At 42.3% G+C, this 18965-nt stretch overlaps 1 protein-coding gene across 10 annotated transcripts in view; it reads left to right on the top strand.

The window, feature by feature from the left end:
- LOC124136961 (phospholipid-transporting ATPase ID-like) overlaps window positions 1–18965 on the top strand; it is a 132276-nt gene that overhangs the window by 74509 nt on the left and 38802 nt on the right. For 9 of the 10 annotated variants that reach the window (XR_007222896.1, XR_007222895.1, XR_007222898.1 and 6 more), the window contains exons 5-7: window positions 1475–1588; window positions 9237–9335; window positions 15647–15781. Coding sequence is in view for 6 of the 10 variants with exons in the window: in XM_048402537.1 (XP_048258494.1) it covers window positions 1475–1588; window positions 9237–9335; window positions 15647–15781 (348 nt within the window). In the remaining 4 variants the exon portion in view is untranslated. Of the gene's footprint in view, window positions 1–1474; window positions 1589–9236; window positions 9336–12731; window positions 12831–15646; window positions 15782–18965 lie in introns of all 10 variants that reach the window. The other variant, XM_048402536.1, reaches the window with a different exon arrangement.

The raw sequence follows: 18965 nt of genomic DNA, 5'->3' as shown, positions 1-18965 counted from the left end.
TTAAGGTGTGTTCTGAAGAGGTAGGCAACAGTTGGCGATTGTGGCCACAGTTAGCTCAGTGGTTGGTTGTGCTGCTCGGAGTCATCCAGGAATTGAATCCCCACAATGTCCGTTCATTTGTGGTGAATGTTTAGTTGAAACCAGTCACGCCCACACACACCTGTTGGGCAAGGATCTAGATTTCTTTGCTTGCTATTGTACTTGTACATGTACTTGTAGGTAAGTTTTGTTTTCGAGCAGAGTGACGCAACACGGTATATGATCAATATATATTCAATAAGGTTCTTTTTAGAACTCTATATTAATATTTGGGTTAAAAATAGGAATGTAATGATATCAAAGTATCAATTGATTACAAGAGAAATTGTCTGCTATTATACAAGGGTTGATTGATAAGTTCTGAGCCTCAGATAGAAGGAATTGCTAAATAGTGAAATCCTTCCTTGTGGACATTACATGATGCCATAGAGGTATATCCACAAAACTTGAGTCAATCGAGCAAACTGTTTCGCTGTGACAATTCAGGTAAATAAGCAGGTGTGACATTGGAAAATGGACAAACTTGAGATAGATGCATTGATCAGGAACTTGCAGAAAAGAGGGCACCACTCCAAAAGCTATTCATGAAAGTATGAGTACAACACTGGGGACGGATGTCCCTTCCAAGTCCTTGGCATTGGTGCCCAGCAATGTTTCAGTGTGGCAGGGAGAGACTTACCTGTCACGTCAGAAACACCAGAAATGATCCACGATATGGTGATGACCAACTGACAAAAGACTTCGCATCATATTGCAAGTCCAGTAGGCATATCCAGGAGAGAGTACAATCCATTGTCACAGAAACTTAAAAAAGATAAAAAAGAGCTCCAGGCACGTGTCTCATGATAATCTATCTCTGTTTGAAACTGATCCAGAAAGGGTCTTGCAAAAGTTTGTGACTATGGATGAAACTTGGGTTCACCACTTCCAGTCTGAGTCCAAACATCAATCAAAGCAGTGTAAGCATTTGACATTACCACCACCAAAGAAGGCAATGACTGTCCCATTAGCTGAAAAGATTATAGCCTCAGTGTTCTGGGATACCGAGGGTTTCACCATGGCGGACTGTCTTCCAAAAGGCCAGTTAATAAACTGAGCATATTATGCTGCACTTTTGAGACAAATACAGGATGAAATTAAGTCTAAGATACTCAGGGAAGCTGAGAAAAAATATCCTCTTCCATCAGGGCTATGTGCAAGTGCCAGAATCAGTCATTGTCATGCCATGGAGCATAATGACACCTACAGTCAGCAGCGTTAGAAATTAGCACTAGTCCTAAAGTCCTTGCCAATCTGTCCAATAGTTACGTATCATAGAACCAGTCGAAATTTGCCAATTTTAAGGGGTTTTCTGTATGTTATCATTGTAGGGACTATTGTAAAAGATGCTAAGAGTCTCCAGCTGGGTGTGCTCATGTTTGTACTTTCTCCCCAGAACAACTACATTTCCACGTCCAAGTACAATGTGCTTACATTCCTGCCCAAGAACCTGTTCGAGCAGTTCCAGCGCCTGGCCAACGCCTACTTCCTGGGTCTGCTTATCATGCAGGTAAGATGTTGTCACCAGTTGTCACATACAGCACCATTTGACCATTCACACCAAGACATTGTCACCAGTTGTTATATACAGCGCCGTTTGACCATTCACACCAAGACATTGTCACCAGTTGTTACATACAGCACCGTTTGACCATTCACACCAAGACATTGTCACCAGTTGTTACATACAGCGCCACTTACCATCCACACCAAGTCAGGTTGGATGGAACAATGAGTGAATGAGTTAGGTTTAACACCGCTTTTGACATTATTCCAGTTATATCACGGCATGTCAGCTTAATGTAGGAGGAAAGCCTGAAGTGTTGCAGGTCTCAGACGGTGAAACCCACAAGCATGGGTATGGTGCTGACAAACCAAGAAACATAATCAGGGCGAACTGGGATTCGAACCCACAATCATAGGTTTCAGCATGCCCAAGGGATGCAACTCTGCACAGTGAATCGTGACGCCTTAGACAACTGGGCCACCCGTGCACCCGGATGGAACAATGATCAGACGAGATTTGGTAACAGTTGTGATTTAATATTGATGACATTACATGGCATTGAGCTTCATGGATGGACATTACGTGGCATTGAGCTTCATGGATGGACATAACGTGGCATTGAGCTTCATGGATGGACATAACATGACATTGAGCTTCATGGATGGACATTACATGACATTGAGCTTCATGGATGGACATTACATGACATTGTGCTTCATGGATGGACATTACAAGACATTGAGCTTCATGGATGGACATTACATGACATTGAGCATCATGGATGGACATTACATGGCATTGAGCTTCATGGATGGACATTACATGACATTGAGCATCATGGATGGACATTACATGACATTGAGCTTCATGGATGGACATTACATGACATTGAGCTTCATGGATGGACATTACATGACATTGAGCTTCACGGATGGACATAACATGACATTGAGCTTCATGGATGGACATTACATGACATTGAGCTTCATGGATGGACATTACATGACATTAAGCTTCATGGATGGACATTACATGACAACTTCAGGTGTAATGTGGAGCACATTGTAACAACTATCAGATGCTGCTCAAGATTGTGTGCCTGGAAATGTCACATCATGATATTCACCTGTAAGAGGCTGCTAAGTGGATCGGGTGGTCAGGCTCAATGACTTGGTTGATGGCATGTTATCGTATCAAGACGGTGTTCGCAATATCAACCAATTGAATGTCTGGTACTGACTTGATCATATAAAGGCCCCCATCATATGGCTGGAATACTGCTGAGTATGGCGTCAAACAACAAACAAAACAAGACACAAAAGCATAGGGATATTAAAGTAAAATATTGCATTTCAAATAATTATATAAATTGAACTCTTCTGTTTATAATTTATGAATATTTTGCAGTATATGATATATTGTTTGAAAGATGAGCCAATTGCATACATGTATATTGACATTTGTTACTTTTCATGACATGGAACCTCATTAATGACAACTTAATGAAATGTATGATTCTCTTTCAGCTCTCTTGTTGAAGCTACAGCTACTTCCATATATACTATTAAAAAAATGTTAAGGACCCACGGTCCTTAGCTGTTTTTTTAGTGGTATATATTTTTAATTGTCCCAAGGATTCTCAGTCTGCTGGGTTTTGCTGTACATTAAGATGTCTAATTTATAAGTTTCTTTTTTTTCCAGTGTTTAGAGGAGTAGTGTATTAATTAAGTTGATTTTCCTGGTTGATATCAGATATCACCAGCCACTGCACATTCATCACTGCCTTGTGAGCTTGTTCCGGGAGACATCTGTTTCTTGTGATGTTGTGTTAGGGGAAGTAGGGTGTGTGATATAGAGATACATGTGTTTTATCATGATACACCATATGTCAAGATTGCTCTTCAGAAAAAGTTTTTCATTTGGTGAACTACAAAATTTACAAGAAATTGCATATGGTGCATTAGACCTGTAATGATGAATTATTTTATTTTCTTCCTTATTCCTCCTGTGTAGATTCCAGGGTAGAATAAGTCCCCTGAACCCAGTTTGTGTCTTCCTGTGTAGATTCCAGGGTAGAATAGGGGCGGTCGGGTAGCCTAGTGGTTAAAGCGTTCGCTCGTCACGCCCGACATGGGTACAATGTGTGGAGCCCATTTCTGGTGTCCCCCGCCGTGATATTGCTGGAATATTGCTAAAAGCGGCGTAAAACCATACTCACTCACTTACTCACTTACTCCAGGGTAGAATAAGTTCCCAGTATCCCATGCTTGTCTTCCTGTGGGGATTCCAGGGTAGAATAAGTCCCCAGTATCCCATGCTTGTCTCCCTGTGGGGGTTCCAGGCCAGAATAGGTCCCCAGAACCCAATCTGTGTCTCCCTGTGGGGGTTCCAGGCCAGAATAGGTCCCTAGACACCCATGCGTGTCTCCCTGTGAGGATGCCAGGTCAGAATAGGTCCCCGGACCCCTATGCTTGTCTCCCTGTGCGGATTCCAGGGTAGAGTAGATCTCCAGTACCCCATGCTTGTCTCCCTGTGGGGATTCCAGGGCAGAATTTGGTCTCCAGAACCCTATGTGTGTCTTCTTATGGGAATTCCAGGCCAGAATAGGTCCCCAGAACCCAATCCTGTGTCTCCCTGTGGGGATTCCAGGCCTAGACCTCCATCCTTGTCTACCTGTGGGGATTCCAGGTCAGAATAGGTTCCCAGACCCCATGCTTATTTCCCAAAGGGGTTTCCAGGGGAGAATAGGTCCCCAGTACGCCATGCTTTTCTCCCTGTTGTGATTCCAGTTCAGAATAGGTCCCAAGAACCCAATCTGTGTCTCCCTGTGGGGATTCCAGGGCAGAATAGGTCCCCAGACCCCAATCTTGTCTCCCTGTGGGGATTCAAGGGCAGAATAGATCCACCCAACCCCTATGATTGTCTCCCTGTGGGGATTCCAGGGCAAAATAGGTCCCCAGTACCCCATGCTTGTTTCCCTGTGGGGATTCCAGGGCAGAACAGATCCACCAAACCCCATTGTGATGTGAGCCGACTAAGATGAGGATCAGAGGGTCACCATGTGACCTGACTCACCGTACCTGAGACTCATCGTTGCTCAAGCTGTGAACCATTGGCGCATACTTGTCTATGTACAAACTACCATGATATGTCTGTTATTGTTTAATTATTCACTCTCTCCGACTAGGCTGTTTGAGCCACATAATAAATGTGATCTGTATCATGGTACAACATTGTACCACTGTATCAGTACATGTAGCAGATAGAGGGGGTATACCAACATGGCCGTGTTCCCTATCTGCCGGCGCAACGCTGGGCTGTAGGGTTGTCGTAAACAGAACTGGCATTTTCACGTCTCTCCTTTGATGTCGGCCACAGCATTGTTGTATCTGCACACTTTAGCCAGAGACATGACATTTTCCTCAACTGAGAATCAATTACCTTGAAATCAAAGCCTGGCTTTGTCATGTTATATCAACAAATGCTGGCATTGATTTCTAAGTCATAATATTTCTCTTTTGTATGTCACACAGTTCTCGTCTCTTTGTTCTGTCTGTAATCCATTGTATGATTGTAATGCATTTTGTTCAGACTAACATTATATTGCCTTGCTCAGGATATAATTATGAAACAAGGACGATAGGGGAAGAACCAATGGCTTGCCTGTTGTGAGTTGTTGTTGAAGTCCCTTTCCTTCATGAGAGACTGATGTAATTTGCTCACAAGGACATTCATCGATGAAACGTAATACTCAGATGCACATGCACATGTCTTTGTCTTGCATGTTCTTGTTGCAGCACGTTCTGTCTGATAGCAGTATTGTGTCAGTGACTTACCAAAGGAACTACTAACCTGGTCTTGTCTTCTCACTGAGCTAAAGAAGAACTGGTGAGCCAGGCTTGGAGGTGCTTGGGTACCCAGACCAGTTGGTGAGCCATGTTTGGAAGTGATGGGGTACCCAGACCAGCTGGTGAGCCATGTTTGGAAGTGATGGGGTACCCAGACCAGCTGGTGAGCCAGGCTTGGAAGTGATTGGGTACCCAGACCAGCTGGTGAGCCATGTTTGGAAGTGATGGGGTACCCAGACCAGCTGGTGAGCCATGTTTGGAAGTGATGGAGTACCCAGACCAGCTGGTGAGCCAGGCTTGGAAGTGATTGGGTACCCAGACCAGCTTGTGAGCCAAGTTTGGAGGTGATTGGGCACCCACTATCAACCACTGGTTATCTGGTCCAGACCCACACGCTGTCAACCACAGGCTTGTCTGGTTCAGACCCACACACTATCAACCACAGGCTTGTCTGGTCCAGACCCAGATGCTGTCAACCACAGGCTTGTCTGGTCCAGACCCAGATGCTGTCAACCACAGGCTTGTCTGGTTTAGACCCACACGCTGTCAACCACAGGCTTGTCTGGTCCAGACCCACATGCTGTCGACCACAGGCTTGTCTGGTTCAGACCCACACGCTGTCAACCACAGGCTTGTCTGGTTCAGACCCACACACTATCAACCACAGGCTTGTCTGGTTTAGACCCACACGCTGTCAACCACAGGCTTGTCTGGTTCAGACCCACACACTATCAACCACAGGCTTGTCTGGTTTAGACCCACACGCTGTCAACCACAGGCTTGTCTGGTCCAGACCCACACACTATCAACCACAGGCTTGTCTGGTCCAGACCCAGACGCTGTCAACCACAGGCTTGTCTGGTCCAGACCCACACGCTGTCAACCACAGGCTTGTCTGGTTCAGACCCACACACTATCAACCACAGGCTTGTCTGGTTCAGACCCACACACTATCAACCACAGGCTTGTCTGGTTTAGACCCACACGCTGTCAACCACAGGCTTGTCTGGTCCAGACCCACACACTATCAACCACAGGCTTGTCTGGTTCAGACCCACACACTATCAACCACAGGCTTGTCTGGTTTAGACCCACACGCTGTCAACCACAGGCTTGTCTGGTCCAGACCCACACACTATCAACCACAGGCTTGTCTGGTCCAGACCCAGACGCTGTCAACCACAGGCTTGTCTGGTCCAGACCCACACGCTGTCAACCACAGGCTTGTCTGGTTCAGACCCACACACTATCAACCACAGGCTTGTCTGGTTCAGACCCACACACTATCAACCACAGGCTTGTCTGGTTTAGACCCACACGCTGTCAACCACAGGCTTGTCTGGTTTAGACCCACACACTATCAACCACAGGCTTGTCTGGTCCAGACCCAGACGCTGTCAACCACAGGCTTGTCTGGTCCAGACCCACACGCTGTCAACCACAGGCTTGTCTGGTTCAGACCCACACACTATCAACCACAGGCTTGTCTGGTTCAGACCCACACACTATCAACCACAGGCTTGTCTGGTTTAGACCCACACGCTGTCAACCACAGGCTTGTCTGGTCCAGACCCACACGCTGTCAACCACAGGCTTGTCTGGTCCAGACCCACACGCTATCAACCACTGGATTGACTGGTCTGATAACAAATTTTAGGTTATTGTGATATACTATGTTATCCTGGACTCAAACCACTGCATCTTCTGCATGTTATTAACAAGTGATTATGCCACTGCAGCATGTTCACCCAATCAGTATGCTTGTACATGGAACCAGGTCACTAATATTTTGTTTTTCAGTAGCTCTGTTTTTATGAATCAGTGTGTGCCAATGTTTTTATGAATCAGTGTGTGCCAATGTTTTTATGAATCAGTGTGTGCCAGTGTTTGTATGAACCGGTGTGTGACAATGTTTGTATGAACAAGTGTGTGCCAATGTTTGTATGATCCAGCGTGTGCCAGTGTTTTTATGATCCAGTGTGTGCCAATGTTTTTATGAATCAGTGGGTGACAATGTTTTTATGAATCAGTGTATGCCAATGTTTGTATGAACCAGTGTGTGCCAGTGTTTGTATGATCCAGTGTGTAACAATGTTTTTATGAATCAGTGGGTGACAATGTTTTTATGAATCAGTGTATGCCAGTGTTTTTATGATCCAGTGTGTGCCAATGTTTTTATGAATCAGTGGGTGACAATGTTTTTATGAATCAGTGTATGCCAATGTTTGTATGAACCAGTGTGTGCCAGTGTTTGTATGATCCAGTGTGTAACAATGTTTTTATGAATCAGTGGGTGACAATGTTTTTATGAATCAGTGTATGCCAATGTTTGTATGAACCAGTGTGTGCCAGTGTTTGTATGATCCAGTGTGTAACAATGTTTGTATGATCCAGTGTGTGACAATGTTTTTATGAATCAGTGTGTGACAATGTTTTGTATCATCCAGTGTGTGACAATGTTTGTATGAACCAGTGTGCCAGTGTTCGTATGAACCAGTCTGTGCCAATGTTTGTATGATCCAGTGTGTGCCAATGTTTGTATGAACCAGTGTGTGCCAGTGTTTGTATGAACCAGTGTGTGCCAATGTTTGTATGAACCAGTGTGTGCCAGTGTTTGTATGATCCAGTGTGTGCCAGTGTTTTTATGATCCAGTGTGTGCCAATGTTTGTATGATCCAGTGTGTGCCAATGTTTGTATGATCCAGTGTGTGCCAATGTTTGTATGAACCAGTGTGTACCAATGTTTGTATGAACCAGCGTGTACCAATGTTTGTATGAACAAGTGTGTACCAATGTTTGTATGATCCAGCGTGTGCCAGTGTTTGTATGATCCAGCCTGTGCCAATGTTTTTATGAATCAGTGTGTGACAGTGTTTTTATGAATCAGTGTATGCCAATGTTTGTATGATCCAGCGTGTGCCAGTGTTTGTATGAACCAGTGTGTGACAGTGTTTGTATGTTCCAGTGTGTAACAATGTTTGTATGATCCAGTGTGTGCCAATGTTTTTATGAATCAGTGTGTGACAATGTTTGTATGAACCAGTGTGCCAGTGTTTGTATGAACCAGTCTGTGCCAATGTTTGTATGATCCAGTGTGTGACAATGTTTGTATGAACCAGTGTGTGCCAGTGTTTGTATGAACCAGTGTGTGCCAATGTTTGTATGAACCAGCATGTGCCAATGTTTGTATGATCCAGTGTGTGACAATGTTTGTATGAACCAGTGTGTTCCAATGTTTGTATGAACCAGTGTGTGCCAGTGTTTGTATGATCCAGTGTGTGCCAGTGTTTTTATGATCCAGTGTGTGCCAGTGTTTTTATGAATCAGTGTATGCCAATGTTTGTATGATCCAGCGTGTGCCAGTGTTTGTATGAACCAGTGTGTGACAGTGTTTGTATGATCCAGTGTGTGACAGTGTTTGTATGATCCAGTGTGTGCCAATGTTTGTATGATCCAGTGTGTGCCGATGTTTGTATGAACCAGTGTGTACCAATGTTTGTATGAACCTGTGTGTACCAATGTCTTTAAGAACGATTGTGTGCCAATCTTTGTATGAACCAGTGTGTGCCAATGTTTGTATGAACCAGTGTGTGCCAATGTTTGTATGAACCAGCATGTGCAAATGTTTGTATGAACCAGTGTGTACCAATGTTTGTATGAACCAGTTTGTACCAATGTTTGTATGAACCAGTGTGTACCAATGTCTTTATGAACGATTGTGTGCCAATCTTTGTATGAACCAGCATGTGCCAATGCTTGTATGAACCAGCATGTGCCAATGTTTACCATGTTGCCTTTAATAGTTTATTCCAGCTGTAACATCACTTAGTCCTGTGACCACCATCATTCCATTGGTGTTCGTGCTCACGGTGTCGGCCATCAAGGATGCAATCGATGATTTCGTAAGTCACACATGGTTGGGCTTGACCATCGCCAGCTCCCCTGCACTGCTTATAACCTGCTACTGCACTTGGAGCCTGCAATATTATAATATGTCCTTCGTGCTTTGCTTGCATCTGTCATATACCCAGTCCACCTTGAGTTATTTTGATGGATTCATTTTGCCAATCTCAAAAACTGGTGTCTGTTTACACTCTGTTATATTGAGAATCAATTATTCATTTAATATTCTATTTTTAGGTTATGGAATGATGTTCAGATGATGCCAAGTTGCATGACCATGTGTCAGACCTATACATCATGTCCTGGAATTTGATTCTGGGGGAAAGTTTTGCTTTGGATCACACCATTTTGTTGAGATGACGACAGCTCGTCCTTTCCCGAGTTGCATCATGCACAGGAGCATGAGGGAGTTATGCTATGGTTTTGTTTTTTTGTGTTTATGTCCCAATAAAAAAAATCATGTCTCGGTTCTGTTGTTGTAGTGGAACAATCAGTGTGTTTGTAAACATGCAACCACAAACACAGAGTTCAGTAAACCTTCAGTGTGCACTTTGAAACATATACTTTTGTAAAATCAACAATCTGCCATTCACTGGAACAATTGCGTTGAATTTTTTTATTTGCTTTTATTATCAGGCATATTGTCTGATAATAGTATCTAAAGAACTTTGTTCCAAATATGGATTTAAAGAGTTCCAGGTTTAAGGTCTTTTTTCATGGATAATGAACCTCTATAAAGTTACCACATTAGATTTAACAGGTTTAGTAGACCCATGTTTAGATGTACCATGTGCACACAACTCATCTTGTATAAAAGATGAGAAGAAGGGTGAGACATGAATTTGATCTTTTGTTGGGATTGCTAATTAATTCTTTGACAGCATCTCTTTCAGCGAAGTTTCATGCTTTAACAACAAGTGGGTCAAATCCACTGTGTGTCATTGTGCCATATAGCTACCATTGTGACTAGTCTTCTAGAGATGCTGACATTCAATCTTTCATAACACATGGCACATTGCCATCATTCTCCTAGAAGCCTAGTTTCTTCATGGCGTTAGTTGATTTGCCAGTCATATAAGGACCAACTTGGCCCCAACTCCAGGCCCATTGGCAGTCATACCACGAAGACCATGGCCCCAATAACAGGCCCATTGCCAGTCATACCATGAAGACCATGGCCCCAACTCCAGGCCCATTGCCAGTCATACCATGAACACCATGGCCCCAACTCCAGGCCCATTGCCAGTCATACCATGAACACCATGGCCAAAATAACAGGCCCATTGCCAGTCATACCATGAAGACCATGGCCCCAACTCCAGGCCCATTGCCAGTCATACCATGAAAAGCCATGGCCAAAATAACAGGCCCATTGCCAGTCATACCATGGCCCCAACTCCAGGCCCATTGCCAGTCATACCATGAATACCATGGCCAAAATAACAGGCCCATTGCCAGTCATACCATGAACACCATGGCCAAAATAACAGGCCCATTGCCAGTCATACCATGAACACCATGGCCAAAATAACAGGCCCATTGCCAGTCATACCATGAACACCATGGCCCCATGTGACAGACCCTAATGCCAGTCATACCACAAACACCATGACCTCCAACTCCAGGCCCCATTGCCAGTCATAGCACAAACACCATGACCCCAACTCCAGGCCCCATTGCCAGTCATACCACAAACACCATGACCTCCAACTCCAGGCCCCATTGCCAGTCATACCACAAACACCATGACCCCCAACTCCAGGCCCCATTGCCAGTCATACCACAAACACCATGACCCCAACTCCAGGCCCCATTGCCAGTCATACCACAAACACCATGACCCCAACTCCAGGCCCCGCTGTTCGTCATATAATGAACAACATTACACGCCCCATTCTGGCCTATGCATGCTCTTCTACCCAGGGTAGGGGAGATGTGGGAGAGCCAATTCAAGCTGTTGGTGCAGTACAATACTGCAGTCAAGTGAACCAAGTCCTTTACTGGATTACTTGACTTGACCCATGAAGATCTGGATTAGAATTCGCCTTCCCTGCTTGTCGTAAGAGGTGACTAACGGGATCGGGTGCTCAGGCTTGCTGACTTGGATGATGCTCAATTGCTCATGGTGCCAATCACTGAACTGTCCGGCCCAGACTTGATTATTAATAAACTGCAGTCGTACAGATGGATTATTGCTGAGTGCAGCATTTAACAACAAACAAACAAACAAAAACATAAAAAAATAAAAAAATATGAGGTCCACATTGCCCCAATATGACAGACATAACCCGTGAAGATCCGGGGTAGAATAGGTCTTCATCAACCCATGCTTGCCGTAAAAGGCGACTATGCTTGTCGTAAAAGGCGACTAACATGATCGGATGGTCAGGCTCGTTGACTTGGTTGATGCATGTCATAGATCCCAATTGCGTGGATCGATGCTCCTGATATTAATCACTGGATTGTCTGGTCCAGACTCGATTATTTACAGAAGGATTTACGTCATATAGCTGGAATATTGCTGAGTGCGGCGTAAAACAACAAACCAACCAACCAACCAACCAACCAACCAACCCAATATGACAGACCTTCAGGCTTTTTTTTTTTTAAAAGCTGTCCCTTGAACCACAAGGATTAGCATAACAAGACAGTCCCACCAATTTGACGTAGACAAATCTCTGAAAGAAAGTCCCATCAGTTAAAAAAAATCAGTTTGATCAATTGCCAGTACTCACTGTAAGCATCTTTAAAAAATCAATTGTGTAAGTAGGAAATAGATTGTGTACGTTGCACTGTGACAGTGAGAAGGCTGTATGGAGGAAAACATTGTCTGGCAGGAATCTTTCACAGCTTTCAGTGAGAATGTCACAATGGTGGCTATCCCTGGCAACTTCTTGTTTCATTCTTTTTTTTATTCAAGGGAGCTGGGAATCTGTTTTGTTAGAAAAGAGAGATGTTGCTTAAAGAACAGCCTGGCGCTGGCCACACATTAATGTATCAGTGTCTGAATTGAAAGTTTGGCTTATTGAAACATGCATAGGAAAATACACCTGCTTCAAAAAGAATGGTTGAAAATGATAATCAAGAAACAAAGGAGTAGGGGCAAGAACAGGGTAACATGGCTGCACTGGAAAAGGCAGGAATACATATATTTGTCTGTACACTTCCAATTTTCGTGTGTACATCTTTTGTACGTGAAATTGCTCTGCATCCCCATAGTCTTCTGAGATCAGATGACAGTTGCTTTATGCTTCGCTGTGTGTGCATCTCTCTTTTCCATGTTGAAAATCTTTCATCCTGCCAGGAGACTTAATTTGCGACTGCGGACCAAGTTTTGCTTCCCTTGTGTTGGTGAGAGGCAGTTGCTATACAGTGTGGGTTGTGTACATCAATAGGTGATGCCCGTGGTCTCGTCCCTCACTCCCCTCACCACGGTCATACCGCTCGTCGTTGTGCTTATAGTCACCGCCATTAAGGATGCTGTCGATGACTTTGTAAGTGCCCAATGTCACCTGTTGTCGGAGTGAGGATGTCTTTCACATTACTCTACTCATTATGGAGTAATTATACTAAGTTTGGGAGTTTTGTAAATCTTATGAAAATAGGATATAATTATTTGATTATGTTCATTATTTAATATGTATTTTTCCAACATAATTTGTGAAATTTAAGTAAATTTTTAGATGTTTCCAAATGAATTTCCATTTTTGTTTTTTATATCTAATAGTTACTGTTTTAGATAATGATTTTAAACTATCTTAATGGTAAATTGCACCTGTGAAGATCCAGGGTAGAATAGGTCTTCAGCAACCCATGCTTGCCATAGTATCCCAATTACATGGATCGATGCTTATGATGTCAATCACTGGATTATCAGCACAGAACACTCAGCTCTGTTGAGGCAACGAATCTTTAATCAAGAATGACCATGCACAGTTGTGTCCCTTAGTAGTGCCAGTATTTGCTGAGACTTTCAGAGTTAATCTACTCTTCCATTTTCTCATGACCCCTCACCAGCCTCCTTATCCAATTGAAAGTCACTATCTAAATGATATGCTTTGGCTATAGCTGACCATGCAATAAGCAATATACGCCTGATATACAAATACTGCACTCTCCTTCATGCAATACAAGGCCTGGAACAGTAGCAGCTAGTAACTTTACTTCATAGTTTCACTGATGATATTACCTGTTTGCAAAACGTCATGCTAACATGTGTAGTCTTTACTGATCATTAATTGACATTACCTGTCTCATTTAAATATGTAATATTTCACATTTTCATATATTGATTCATGGAACTCAGATAAAATGCCAAGTTCTTTTTGCAAGAAAAGTAAATGCCATTTGTCAATCAAGCTTGTTCAAAACAGTCATATATATTTTGTTCTTATAAAAGTAACTATATAAGTTGAGGATTATTTTGAAAATAGAATGTTGGCTCCTATTTCATTGAGACTTAATTTTGATTCTGAGAATCAGATCTCTGTTTAGATTTTTATTTCCAGTGTTGGTCTTCAGTCCTTAGACCAGGTTTCATGTGAGATATCTGGTCTGTGGTAGCTAACAACAGAATTTCTCTGAAGCTCAATAGAAGCGGTTGGGTGGGACTTGAGTGGAGGTCTGTAGGGTTATACATAAGTGGTATTTGAGTGGAGGTCTGTAGGGTTATATATAAATGGGATTTGAGTGGAGGTCTGTAAGGTAATACATAAGTGGTACTTGAGTGGAGGTCTGTAGGGTTATACATAAGTGGGACTTAGTGGAGGTCTGTAGGGTTATACATATAAGGGACTTGAGTGGAGGTCTGTAGGGTTATACATAAGTGGTACTTGAGTGGAGGTCTGTAGGGTTATACATAGGTGGGACTTAGTGGAGGTCTGTAGGGTTATACATAAGTGGGACTTGAGTGGAGGTCTGTAGGGTTATACATAAGTGGTACTTGAGTGGAGGTCTGTAGGGTTATACATAGGTGGGACTTAGTGGAGGTCTGTAGGGTTATACATAAGTGGGACTTAGTGGAGGTCTGTAGGGTTATACATAAGTGGGACTTGAGTGGAGGTGTGTAGGGTTATACATAAGTGGTACTTGAGTGGAGGTCTGTAGGGTTATACATATTTGGGACTTGAGTGGAGGTCTGTAGGGTTATACATAAGTGGGACTTAGTGGAGGTCTGTAGGGTTATATATAAGTGGGACTTGAGTGAAGGTCTGTAGGGTTATACATAAGTGGTACTTGAGTGGAGGTCTGTAGGGTTATACATAAGTGGGACTTGAGTGAAGGTCTGTAGGGTTATACATAAGTGGGACTTGAGTAGAGGTCTGTAGGGTTATACATAAGTGGGACTTCAGTGGAGGTGTGTAGGGATATACATAAATGCCACTTGAGTGGAGGTCTGTAGGTTATACATGGTGAGGCTTGAGTGGAGGTCTGTAGGGATATACATGGTTGTTCTCTGTGTCAAGACAGGATCTTTTATCAACACAGTCTATAAATCTATGATAGCAATGTGCGCAGAAATGTGTGGCAGTTTCACAATTAAACAATAAAGACACATTGCATGTTAACGTAGCTGCGCAATTTTACAGATGTCGGAAAGAATTAAACTCGGAAAGAATGAGTATCAAACATTAATCTGATTTTCATTGTTGGCATCGACTTGTACAACTTGTTGAGCTCTCTGTATTACCCAAAAGTCTGAAGGTGCCTGTTTTTGCAGTTTGTGTAATTTATATGCAAATAGAATGACTACATGGATGATGTTGGCTTCGTCCGGAGATCCCAGGCTTGTTTCAGCGTTACAGTGGGACTTTCACTGTCAGATACAGAGCGATGGCCATTGAAAATGTCGATTATTATTAAATGTGAATTAGTTGTGAGGATTATGCTATCAACCTTCTGATATCCAAGTCAATGCTTGAAAGCTTAGCAGAAAGACATTATTTGATAAATTGGTTGAGGATTGAGAAAGAATTTATTAATTATGAACATTCTTGACCCATTTCCTGTTAAAAAATATTAAAACTCATATATTTCATTCATTAATTTGTAATATTATGGATGAATAATAATAATGAATAATAATAATGAATAACGGTGTGTCTAATTGATACAGAGTTAATGTTATTTTCTCTATTTTATCATTACTGTTTGAAAAAGTTGTGGAGTAAGAACATTGATTTCTAGACTGTAATTACAATAAAGCTTTTAGTTTCTTTATCATATATCCTTAAGTGACATGGCTTTCCTGGCAGTAATTTGTGTGTAACATTCATTTCTAGTTTCTTGATGTAGGATCTTTCTTCTGTAGAAACGTCATCGGAGCGATGCACAGGTAAACAACAGGAAGTCAGATGTATTGCGAGATGGCAAAATCGTATCGGCACGATGGCACACCGTTGTTGTGGGCGACATCATACGACTCAGAAACAATGACTTTGTTGCTGTGAGTATATTTTATTCAGAGGTTAAAATAGCTATTGTTTGATGCTGAGGTCCTGCACCAGGTCCTGCAGTGATCATTGAGTTTAACAACAATGAAGAAAGACCAATCACATTGTAGCTTTCATGTTATTTGCATGTTATTGTTTTCTCTTACTGATTTTCAAATTTGCACACAATTTGTGTCTCAGTAATGTACTAATGTAGCACTAAGATGTCATACTTTTCTATATGTACGACTGAGCAAATCATGAGAAGTTGAGGAACTACCAAATTTTTGTATGACATTAGTTAATCTGTCATCTGAAAAAATCATGTCTGTACCACGAACCTTGGTTTGTCTGTACAAGAACCTTGGTTTGTCAGTACATGTACCTTGGTTTGTTTGTACATGTACCTTGGTTTGTCTGTACATGAACCTTGGTTTGTCTGTACATGAACCTTGGTTTGTCTGTACATGTACCTTGGTTTGTTTGTACATGTACCTTGGTTTGTCTGTACATGAACCTTGGTTTGTCTGTACATGTACCTTGGTTTATCTGTACATGTACCTTAGTTTGTCTGTACCATGAACCTTGGTTTGTCTGTACCATGAACCTTGGTTTGTCAGTCTGTACATGAACCTTGGTTTGTCTGTACATGTACCTTGGTTTGTCAGTACATGAACCTTGGTTTGTCAGTACCACGAACCTTGGTTTGTCTGTACATGTACCATGGTTTGTCTGTACCATGAACCTTGGTTTGTCAGTACATGTACCTTGGTTTGTCTGTACATGAACCTTGGTTTGTCTGTACATGTACCTTGGTTTGTCAGTACCATGAACCTTGGTTTGTCAGTACTTGTACCTTGGTTTGTCAGTACCACGAACCTTGGTTTGTCTGTACATGTACCTTGGTTTGTCAGTACTTGTACCTTGGTTTGTCTGTATCTGAACCTTGGTTTGTCTGTACATGTACCTTGGTTTGTCAGTACTTGTACCTTGGTTTGTCAGTACCACGAACCTTGGTTTGTCTGTACATGTACCATGGTTTGTCTGTACCATGAACCTTGGTTTGTCAGTACATGTACCTTGGTTTGTCTGTACATGAACCTTGGTTTGTCTGTACATGTACCTTGGTTTGTCAGTACCATGAACCTTGGTTTGTCAGTACTTGTACCTTGGTTTGTCAGTACCACGAACCTTGGTTTGTCTGTACATGTACCTTGGTTTGTCAGTACTTGTACCTTGGTTTGTCTGTATCTGAACCTTGGTTTGTCTGTACATGTACCTTGGTTTGTCAGTACTTGTACCTTGGTTTGTCTGTACATGAACCTTGGTTTGTCTGTACATGAACCTTGGTTTGTCTGTACATGAACCTTGGTTGGTCTGTACATGTACCTTGGTTTGTCAGTACTTGTACCTTGGTTTGTCTGTACATGAACCTTGGTTTGTCTGTACATGAACCTTGGTTTGTCTGTACATGTACCTTGCTTTGTCAGTACTTGTACCTTGGTTTGTCAGTACCACGAACCTTGGTTTGTCAGTACTTGTACCTTGGTTTGTCTGTACCATGAACCTTGGTTTGTCTGTACCATGAACCTTGGTTTGTCTGTACAAGAAACTTGGTTTTTCAGTACCAGAAACCTTGGTTTGTCAGTACATGTACCTTGGTTTGTCAGTACATATACCTTGGTTTGTCAGTACATGTACCTTGGTTTGTCAGTACATGTACCTTAGTTTGTCAGTACATGTAGCTCGATTTGTCAGTACATGTACCTTGGTTTGTCAGTACCATGAACCTTGGTTTGTCTGTACCATGAACCTTGGTTTGTCAGTACCAAGAACCTTGGTTTGTCAGTACCACGAACCTTGGTTTGTCTGTACATGGACCTTGGTTTGTCAGTACCATGTACCTTGGTTTGTCAGTACATGTACCTTGGTTTGTCAGTACCATGAACCTTGGTTTGTCAGTACCATGAACCTTGGTTTGTCAGTACCATGAACCTTGGTTTGTCAGTACTATGAACCTTGGTTTGTCAGTATCATACCCATTCTCTCTGTTTTCACCAAATATATCTTTGTTTCAAAGTGCACAAGGTTTCCCTCCTTTTGTTCACTGCTCCAAAACTCATCTATGTAAAGGCACATTTATATTTTCTTAATCACAGCACATCAAGTTGTGTTTCTTCTTACAGCTAATATGACTTTCTTTATCCCAAATTTCAATGGCAATTATTGACTGTCGAGAGAATGCAGATGATCTGAGTTATTTCAGGATTATGTATTAACCATAACAAAACAAGTGCAGAGTTCACCTTGGAATTTTCCAAAAATGTCAAGTTCATCATAAATATATCACAGTCAAAATCACTGACGACCATTAGTCTGGTACACATGATTAGCTGAACAACTAAATATAGATAGCACAATTGAATTGGCCTTGATGGTTATGGCATTAGGGTGTGCAGCTGATTAGATTACCCACATATAGATTCCATCTTTGTCATTTGGCTATGAGAGACCAGTGATTAGATAAATCACTTGATACTCCACAAAAAGTCTTATGAAACTTGGATTGTAATGTACCATATTCACTGTTTTTTACAATTTCTAATAAGCACTTTTCTTACATGACAAGAGTTACCAGGGATAAGATTATCTTTTATCCATATTTTACTAATTCTTCGAAAATCTACCAGAGTAGTTTTTAGTCTAATGTGAAAAGAGCAAACTTTTTATTGAAAGGAAAGTCTGCAGGCATATTATTGATCGTACTGACATCATATGGATAGAGCAAACAGTGATGGCTTTGTGGACCACCTCCGTGGTCTAGAAGTAGAGCCTCCGCCTGGAGAGCGGAAGGTCCGGGGTTCGATCCCTGGCCGCGTCATACCAAAAGAAGTTAAAAGATGGTACTTGTTGTTACCCTGTCTGGCGCTCGGCATTAAAGGGCTAAAACAAGGACTGGTCGGCTCGGAGTCAGTATACTGTGTCTGAGTTGGGTATTCATGTTAAACTGCGGCATGGTATCTCAGTGGGCTAGCACTATAAATCGGCATCAGTCCGGACTAGTACAAGCAGCCACACATACGCGTGCATGCACGTCGCTATATAAGTGTAATAATCTTGGACCCCATTTCACCTCACCTCACCTCACCTCACAATGGCATTGTGACATTCCAGGGTGTTGAACAAATACTGAAGGAA

Source organism: Haliotis rufescens, unplaced genomic scaffold (assembly GCF_023055435.1).
Source record: "Haliotis rufescens isolate VD_foot unplaced genomic scaffold, xgHalRufe1.0.p SCAF_1, whole genome shotgun sequence".
In the NCBI taxonomy this organism is placed as follows: domain Eukaryota; kingdom Metazoa; phylum Mollusca; class Gastropoda; order Lepetellida; family Haliotidae; genus Haliotis; species Haliotis rufescens.
This window is presented reverse-complemented; position numbering and strand designations above follow the sequence as displayed.